Raw genomic sequence first — 10,130 nt, forward strand, 5'->3', positions numbered from 1 at the left:
TTATGCCTTTGTAAACACAGCCCAGATGTATTCCGGTGTTCCCATGGTGCTGAGCTTTGAGCACGTCTTCCTAACCTGTGCTAAAGATGTTCTCGGTGCAGGTGTGGGCCAGATGTCTCCAGACCTCAGTCAGTCAGCATGGAGAAGCTAAGTGGAGAGGGCTCATTGATCCGGCTCCTTCCCTCCTCTGTACAATTGTGAACAAATTAAACCTGATTTTCTGCTTTTTGAATCATTTAAAACCTCTGCTATTAAATGTTATACTTGAAAGGGGATTTTCCACTTCAGTACTTGCACGTACAGTCAGTATGTGCTCCTACTAGTGTTCCTACTGGTAGTAATGCTGCTGGATGTGCAAAGCAGTAGAATAAATGAGTTAGCATTAGTGTGCAGCCAGGCATGATATTAATCTGTTTGGCTCTGACCAGAAGAGATGGTTATTTAATTTGCTGGCCTAAAACAGACCTTTTATGCTGAAGACTTATGGGCAATGACTCTAAAACAACAGAATGTGTCTGTGCCCTGTTCAGTCAGCCGGGAGGGAGATGGAGTACTCTCCATTTGCCTGGATGAATGCAGTTCCAATAACAGTCAAGAAGATCAACACCAAGTGGAGAGTGACTGGTACCCCCTCCGCCACCTTAACCACTCATTTCCTCTATCACTGGTGCATCCTGGCTGCAGTGTGTACCAGCTGCACAATCCACTGCAGTTACTCACTCGAGCTGCCGGGACCCACCAACTCTTCCACCTGTGGAGGGTAAGAGCAGCAGGCACGTGGGAACCTCAGTCCCTTCAAGTTCACTTCCAGCCACATACCATCCTGACCTCGAAATATATGGCAGGTCCTCCCCAGGTTATGAGCACCCGACGTGTGTACAGCCAGTACAGCCGAACGGACGTTTGGGAGAGCGGCGGGATGGATTTGCCGGCTGCTGCAGGGCTGCAGGCATCTCCTGCCTCCTGGGAACTCGGCTCACAGCCGCAATTCTGACCTGTGAACTCTCCGGGTTACGAGAAGTTCACAGGAACGGAATGCTGCTGTAACCTAGGGAGGATCCATGGCTGTTATAAGATAAGATCTCTTTATTCGTCGCATGTACATCAAGACACACAGTGAACTGCATCTTTTGCATAGAGTGTTCTGGGGGCAGCCCGCAAGTGTTGCCACGCTTCCGGCGCCAACATAGCGTGCCCACAACTCCCTAACCCGTATGCCTTTGGAATGTGGGAGGAAACCGGAGCACCCGGAGGAAACCCACGCAGACACGGGGAGAACGTACGAACTCCTGACAGACAGTGGCTGGAATTGAACCTGGGCCGCTGGCGCTGTAAGAGCGTTACACTAACCACTACACTACTGTGCCTGCGTTTAACCCAGTGAATTGCACAGTGTATTTGGATCTTAATTCTCCCACAAGCTCTGTTGTTCGTTTCTAATTCAACTTCATGTAATATAACAGAGACCAGCATGGTGTCTAGATGAGATTATAGGAGCCGTACTTTTTCACAGCTCATGAACTGGTTGGAAAACAAGTGTTCTAATTCCATAACTCAGAACTATCATATGTGTAGAAAACCTGAGATGTTCATAGGCTTATCTGTTTGGTGTGCGTTGAGCGAATGCCTCAAAACTGTGAAACCAAGGCTATGAGGCTTGGCCATTAAAGCTCCAGCTCAGTGTAAAGGAAGACCAAGGTTTTCCTTCACAAAATGGACCCAGTTGTGCAAAAGTAGTGTATCTTGACAGCTGAGTTAGACAGGGTGGAGGAGCAGAATCAAAGCTGACACGGTCACTGCTGAGATTCCGCAGACATAACTTCAGGCAAGATGCCGATCCCATTCCTTCCTTCCCCGCGTGAGTAGTTACACATTCACTGAAGATAAGGTCTGCCATTCTTTTAGCCTCTTCCTTCATGCTGAAGACCCAAATTACTGACTTCAATTGAATGGTTATTTCATTCCCATCATCTGTTGGGCTGCGCAATGGCTATATGGAGCTCAATAATCACTCGGCTCTCAAAAGGTGGACGAGTTCTCGGACTTTGGTATGTTCAGGTTGGAATCTAAGCTGACTTATGGTTTAATATTGGCTCTGAAAGCTAGTTGTTTCCTCTTTGCAATCATGACCTTGTGTTTGCCTTTGTCCCACAGAATCACCAGGGGATTTGCCCTCAGGAGAGCGTGTACTGTGAAAACAAGTGCGGAGCCAGAATGATGCGGCGTTTGCTCTCACAACATTGCCTTACGGACTGTCCCAAACGCACACAGCCCTGCAAGTTCTGCGGCAAGGAGTTTGTGTTTGACACCATACAGGTTGGTCTGCCGGATCAAAGATTGGCGCTTGGATTCTGGGGTGGATTGCTACAGAGGTTGATATGGCCCTGAGGATTTTCACCAAGTTGTTTAATGCCTTTGTGGCACATGGAATCACTTAATGGTTGCCCAGCGGAAATTAGAGGGTGCTCTGCAACATGGCTCAGGTCCATCCGAGCCTTGAGCGAAATGCAGATTTCAGTTCGGGCAGCAGGCTGCACAGTCTTGTAGGAGCTGGTTAGCTTTAGCTCCTGGGATGGAGATTATTGGCCTGGGTCACAGCCATTTTGTGGGGCCTTGGTTGAGTCATGGGGTGAGGGGCAAGTACCAGGATTTCCTCTCCGGCCTCCTGCTGGAAAAATAGGCATGCATATTGACTGTAAGACCATAACCATAACATGTAGGAACAGGGTTAGGCCATTCAGCCCAGGGAGTCTGCTCCGCCATTCAATCATGGCTGATTTTTCTTTTCCAACCCTATTCTCCCGCCTTCTCCGCATAACCCTCACCCCACTTATCAATCAAGAATCTATCAATCTCTGCCTTTAATATACCCAATGACTTGGCCTCCACAGCCCTCTGTGGGAACGAATTCCACAGATTCACCACCCTCTGGCTGAAGAAATTCCTCCTCATCTCAAAGGGACGTCCCTTTATCCCGAGGCCGTGCCTGTGACATGGAACAGTGAGGCTGTGATGGCCTCTCTGTACCCAGTCTCGGAGGGAATGAAAGCTTGTGTGAGGGGGACGTGGAATAGAGAGCAGTAGATCAGAAACCTGGGGAACCCGGACAGAGGTATATAAGATCATTGAGGGGCATAGACAGGGTGAAAGCATTTTCCCAGGGAGGGGCTGCTAAAAACAAGAAGGCATAAGCTTAAGATCAGAGGCGAGATATCTAAAATGGACGTCAGGGGCAGCTTCTTCACACAAAGGGTGGTGTGTATTTGGAATGAGCTGCCAGAAATAGTGGTTGACGTGGGCACATCAGCAACATTTAAAAGCCACCTAGATAAGTACATGAATAGGAGGAGTTTAGAGGGCCATGGGCCAAATGCAGGCAGGTGGGACTAGCTCACTGGGCAACACAGTTGGCATGGATGAGTTGGGCCGAAGGGCCTGTTTCCAAGCTGAGTGACTCAATAACATAATGATGCACTCATGCAATGTGTGATGGGCTAAAAGAAACAGGGCCACATGATATTTGTTATGCAGAGTGGCCAGTCTCAGGTAGACGAGCAGGTACGTTGTCATGGTTGGGTACTCTCTGCTTTGGCCAGGGGTGAGAAGGCTGTTTCAGTGTTACGTGGACTAGCGGAAGGGGAAAATAATTGTGATTTGAATCCTCCAACAGAACCACCAGTATCAGTGCCCACGGTATCCGGTGGCTTGTCCCAACCAATGCGGAATGACGAACATTGCCCGGGAGGATCTTGCACACCACCTGAAAGACAACTGCAACACAGCCATGGTTCTTTGTCCATTCAAGGATGCAGGCTGCAAACACAGGGTAAGGATGTCACCCCACCCTTCACTTGTAGGCCTTCAAACCCTTTGCTGTCCATGGCGGAAGGTTTTCCTCAACATGGGGAATGTGTGTGTGATTTTAATACGCTATAGTAAGCTCCCTTCCCATATCTGTCACCAGGCACATTTCAGTTCTTTGTTGATTTACATGTAGTTGCTATTTTTAGACTGGCAGTTTTATTTTAAAAGAAAACAGGCTTTGCTATAATTAAATGGAGATGAACAATTTTTGTTTGAAACCAGATAGCTCCAACCTTCAATTAACCAAAGTACGTTAAAGCGATCCAACTGCCCGCATTTTTAAATAAACGGTCTGAATTCTTTTCCTGCTGTTAAGCTGCACAGCATTTAACGCTGCAGCACTGAATTGTTTCCCAGTTTGTTACCCCCCAACCCTGACTTTCACACCATTTCCCCACCCATCGTCCTGATTTCCCCACTGCACCATGTGCGCAGCCCCACAGACACTGTGCTCCTGACTTGGCATTGAGAATACCCAACCACACGACTGGAATAGGCCTTGGTAATTTTGGGCTAATAATAGGCCTACTAACGGTGGATAGGAAGGAGTTGTGTGCCCCACAGGGTTGGGGGGGGCGAGGGGCTTGATATCGTGCTGTTTCACAGTCTGTGCTGTGCCTCGTGCTTCTGAACCTACAGTGTTTTCCCAGTGCACTGAAAACTCACACGTCCTCGTTAGTTGTGAGGAATAGAGGTGGGGGTTCCCACGGATAACAAAAAAATGGGGACAACACTAAGTCTGCCGGTAATGACCCTTCTGTGGATACAACAACCTGTATGGAAGTAAATTCCAGCTTGTCAAAACAACCTGAAACCTGTAAGCACTTTGGAACCCCCAGGATCAACTCCGCCCTTGATACCCTGGCCCCTGTCCGCCCTCCAGAACCCCCGGCCCCAATCTGCCCTCCAGAACCCCCAGTCCCTGACCGCCCTCCGGAACCCCCCGGCTCCGGTCCCCCCTCCGGAACCCTCCCCCGCCCCGCCGGCTCCTGTCCATCCTCAAGAACCCCCGGCCCCTATCTGCCCTCCGGAACCCCCAGTCCCTGACTGCCCTCCGAAACCCCCAACTCCGGTCCAACTTCCAGACCGATCTTGTGGGTACATTCCCGCTCTTTTGGTGCCATTCCAACAAGTTTTCAAGTGGAACTTTGGGCAGACGTTGTGACCATGCGTGCGTATCCCTGGATGTTAATTCAGTGGAAACAAGGACATAGTGTACTTAAAGGATGGATTTTCCTGGCTTGTATGTCTGTTACCAACAGCCCCTTCACAGATAGCCAATCCAGCCATGTGGTCTCTGAATCCCCAGTGTGTGTTCCTGCAGCCTGGAGTGTGGTCAGTGGTCTCTCAGGAAGATGACAGGGTTGAGATAAGCAATGTCACCCACATCCATTTGTGTGTCTTGGTGTTTTGAATAGGAGCTTCCCACCCGCATCAGACAGGCCAGAGGCTCAGCTGCTATTACAGGCTTCATCTGCCCACCCTACACTCACCCTAATGCCTCCTGAATTGAGGTGTGACCTTAAACCCTTCCCCTCTCCCACCAACACCACCACCCTCAAGTAACTTCAGCCCGAGTATTGTAACAATTGTTCCCTTACTCTTAAAGTTCCTTCCTTTTGCATACATTTTGTCACAAGAACACTTACCTTTTACAATATGTTCATCAGTTGCTGCTCTGACTCTGGGCGATGACACAGCAAGGTTATTCCCTCCGAAACCATTGATTTATTTGGTGGAGATTTTGTAAGCACTACTCAGCTGTACATGACATGCAATCAGCGGAGTGTGTAATAGGGTTGTCAAAGTTCACAAAAAGGAAAATTTGATAACTTATCTTCATAAAGTACAGTTTAAAGTTGATGGGGGGGAGGGGGGGAAGCTGAACAATGAACACATTACAATGTGTGTGTCAGTTGTCCTGCTGCCTCACCTGCCCTGTGGAAAACAGTGTCGAGCAGAACTGAGCTTTGCTGTGATTGCATCTCTCCTGCCCTTCCGCCTGACTCTACAGCAGCCCCCATCCCTGTGGTCAAACACTCCCTGTCCAGGTTTACCTGTAAAGAGTGAGCACTTGACGGAAGTACCAGAGAAACCTCATCCTAGGACTGAGCACAGAGTCAATGGAGATCTCCTGGCCCAAGTTGACAATGCCTTTAATCAAAAGCGCTGTCACTTTTTACAGGAAAGACCTTTTTTTGTGACTGAAAGATGATCTGCAAGTTATGGCTAATATAAGACCATAAGATATAGGAGCAGAATTAGGCCATTAGGCCCAATGAGTCTGCTCTGCCATTCAGCTTTGGCTGATTTTTTTTTCAAACCTATTCTCCAACCTTCTCCCTGTAACCCTTAACCCCCTTTCCAATCGATAACCTATCAATCTCTGCCTTGAGTGCACCCAGTGACTTGGCCTCCACAGCCCTGTGTGGCCACGAATTCCACAGATTCACCACCCTCTGGCTGAAGAAATTCCTCCTCATTGCAGTTTTAAAGGGACGTTCCTTTATTCTGAGGCTGTGCCCTCAGATCCTAGACGCTCCTACTACTGGAAACATCCTCTCCACATCCAGTCTGTCCAGACCTTTCAGTATTTGGTAGGTTTCAGTGAGGTTCCCCCCTCATCCTTCTGAACTCCATCTAGTACAGGCCCAGAGACATCAAATGCTCTTCAATCATTAAGCCTTTCATTCCTGGGGTCATCAAGGCTAATTGGTCTTTGTGTGTTTTCCACCTAGTGCCACAAGATTGCAATGAGCAGACACATTGATGAAAGCATGAAAGTGCACCTGAACATCATGTGCAGCCTGGTCAGCCGTCAGCGTCAGGATATCCTCGAGCTGCGGAGGGAGGTGGAGGAGCTCTCGGTCGGCAGTGACGGTGTCCTGATTTGGAAAATAGCCGACTACGTGCGCAAGATGCAAGAGGCCAAACTCCGGAACAACTACGAGTTCTTCAGCCCTCCGTTTTACACCCATCGCTATGGCTACAAGCTGCAAGTGTCAGCGTTCCTTAACGGCAACGGAAGTGGGGAGGGGACCCACTTATCGGTCTACATCCGCGTCCTTCCGGGTGAGTACGACAACCTACTGGAGTGGCCCTTCTCCTACAAGGTGACCTTCTCCATTATGGACCAGAGTGACCCATCTCTGTCAAAACCGCAGCACATCACTGAAACCTTCACCCCTGACCCCAACTGGAAGAACTTCCAGAAGCCTCTGAACTCCAGGAACTCCATGGATGAAAGCAGTCTTGGCTTCGGATATCCCAAGTTCATTTCTCATGAGGAGATCAAGAAGAGGAATTACATCAGGGACAATTCAATCTTCATCAGAGCTTCGGTGGAGATCCCTCAGAAGATTATAGCCTGAATACCGGCCAGAAGGAAAGGGACCAATACACCTCCTTTAACATTAAAAGCTTTCCTTGTTATATACACGCATTATGTGTATATTGTGATACAAACAATTTGCTCGAGAACCAAAATTTCTGAGGTAGATTTGGGATTTCTCTGTGCACTACGAACGTTGCTACTGTATGTGCGAAAGTTGGCATGGTACTCGAACAGTGAGTCTGCCCACTTCAGGGAGACAAAGAATACCTCCACCGTGTGGCTTTTTTTTTAAAAAAGAAGAAACTGTATGTCTTGTTTTGATTTGCCATTATTTCATAATTTGTGCTCACATTTGGAGCAGTCTTGATCCTCTCACTTGAGAGCATGCCAGTCCAAAATGTTGTGAGAAGGTACTCAGTCTGATATATATTCCCACTCTGAAGGGTCACTCTGAAAACAAGTCCAGTCAGTGGAGGACTGGAGGAAGGAGTCTGAAGATGTGGACGGAAATATTTTCCTTCAGGCAAGCTTTTAACTTTGTCCACAGACATGTTTAATGGAGATCAAAGGCACTATAACAGTGTCCATTAAGGGGCAAGGGTACAAAAATTTTATCAAGTGATGGTCAGTAATGCAAAGGGGTTCAACTCCAGGCTGGTCTTTGGTGCTGCCAAAAGTGTTTGTGTGTTTGTTTGTTTGTCAGAAGGAAGAATCATCTTGTGTACTGTAATTTTAAGCTGCTGAAAGTTGGCTTCTCAGGTGATCACACATAAGCCAGCCTTCAGTATTAGCCATGTTAAACGTTTTCAGAATAGCTACTCACAATGCCATGCCAGCCAGTGAGTGTGCCGGTGGGTGGGTTGTAGGATTCACAGCAAACTCCACTTGACAGCAAACACAGTCAGTTTACTCAATCTATTTAAAAAGCAGGTGAAATACAAACTATAGTAACTTCTCCCATTTTGCTTTGTCAAATGAATTTAAGCTGTGTGCATAAATCTCAGCCACTCACAGCCATGTGGTCAGCAAGATTAACAAGTGTGTAATCCACTGACTTTGGGGAGTGGTGGTGTTGGTTGGGGGTTGCATGTGGTAAAGAGTGCTGACTTACTCCGTTGCATAAATTAACAAATTAACACGGGAGCTACTTGCAGCCAGCTTTCAGGCAGCCATTTAAAAGAGCAAAAGAAACATTCTGAGGGAGAGGGTAGGAGAGACCTTTATTTACATCCCAGTGTTACTTTGGAACATGAGGAGTGACATTTAGTGCACAGGAAGAATACAGCCTAGTTTATATTGTTATTTGACTTTGGCTGATTGTTGAGAAATGCCCATTTAAAATTTTTTTTAATAAACTAAGGCATGTGCAATAAGTAAATGCCCACATTCAAAGATGTGAATAGTTAAAGCTACTAATATATAAAACAGTAATATTAGAAGTTAAAAAGAAGTTTGTTTCTTTTTTAATTTCTCTCTTTCTGCCATTCTTTTCACTTCTCCTCTCCCCTTGTGCTCCCTCACGGAAGTTGGTATCTTTTGCTAAGTGCAAACAATATCAGGTGCAAACTGTTTTTATGTCAGTGTCCACATTCACCGATTTTGAAAACTGAAAATTTTTTCTAAAGCTGAATATTTTAAATGAAATTACATCTAGGACTTTAACCGTTTTTTGTAGTAGGATAGAGACTCAAGAGTGCTTTTGTAATAAACAATAATGAAGAGGCTGGAAAAAATCTCAATGGCATGTTAATGTAATTCCATTTTGTAGGTTACTTAAATCCATTTGAAAAATTTTGGAGTTGCCTTCTGCTTTCCAAGACTCCCATGTATGATTTCCCTTCTAAATCTATTTATTTTTTAGCTCTGTTGTTGATCATTGAGGTAGATATGCTTGAAAGCCAGAATAAGAGATGATTGCCTGTATGTTCGTCTTTTTCAAAATAAAACGTGTATTCATACAAAAGCTTTGTTTTGGTTCTCATTTTTGATGGGTGTCCTTTATTCAACTGCATTTGGGTTTGGGGGAAAGCAAACGCTCATCATAATTAACTGGCAGTTATATAATTCATCACCTCGGGACATTGCCAAAAATAGCTCACAAGCCATAAAGTATTAGAACTGTTGTAATTTGTGCACATAAGGTTCCCATAAACAGCAAGGTGATCAGCTTAGTTATTTGATTGCAGGGTAAATATTGGCCAGGACATCTATGGTAACTCCCCTCATTTGCTGTTAGTATGGGCTGTGGGATTATTTTTGTCCGCCTGAGAGAACACATGAGGCCTTGGTTTAATATCTCATCTGTGATTGATACAGCACCTTGAGAATGTCGTACTCCCCAGTTTAGTTTATTCACTTTGGAGTGGGATTTAGCATGGTGAGGGTTACCTTGATGGCCACCAGTGTATGACCCACCAAATTTGTATACATGCCCCAATAGTCAGTGTTGGCAACTCTGGGACAGTATTGCCATTATTACCAAGCTTGTCTTTCACATGATGTATTGGGCTCTCAGGTCAGCAACCAGTAGTACCACTACTAAACAGATTCCTCTCTGCCAGCATTATTGCTCTTGAATGCATACTGCTCAAACTCAAACCACAGTAACTTTTACCGATGAAATCAGAGTAACTTCTCCAGAAAATTGTAGTGAGTGGAGAATAGCTGCATTTAAATTATGTGCATGAGTACAATGCAAGCAAGCTTGATTGACAAGACTATTACCCAATCATTTCCAACGACTTGGGGTTTGGTGGGTGCGAGTAAAGTGATAAGCAGAAATTGCCAATAATTGCTGATGGTGAATGCAAACATTGGAAATGAATCTGCCTACAACATTAGGAGTGCAAAGGGTTAAATGGTGCAAGTAGCTGATTGGAGTGGGCTCTAGGATCTGAGGGAATATGATTGATATTGACTGCAAGTTTTCTAC

The 10,130-nt window shown here is 46.2% G+C and overlaps 1 protein-coding gene across 1 annotated transcript in view; it reads left to right on the forward strand.

Moving 5' to 3' along the window:
* Positions 1–9,157, forward strand: part of LOC127581445 (TNF receptor-associated factor 4-like) — a 99,390-nt gene extending 90,233 nt beyond the window's left edge. Inside the window, exons 5-7 of the mRNA XM_052035870.1 lie at positions 2,155–2,316; positions 3,671–3,826; positions 6,603–9,157. Coding sequence (XP_051891830.1) covers positions 2,155–2,316; positions 3,671–3,826; positions 6,603–7,235 — 951 coding nt within the window. The 3' untranslated portion in view covers positions 7,236–9,157. The remainder of the gene's footprint in view (positions 1–2,154; positions 2,317–3,670; positions 3,827–6,602) is intronic.
* The last annotated feature ends 973 nt before the right edge of the window (positions 9,158–10,130 follow it).

Source organism: Pristis pectinata, chromosome 21, assembly GCF_009764475.1.
Source record: "Pristis pectinata isolate sPriPec2 chromosome 21, sPriPec2.1.pri, whole genome shotgun sequence".
NCBI lineage: Eukaryota > Metazoa > Chordata > Chondrichthyes > Rhinopristiformes > Pristidae > Pristis > Pristis pectinata.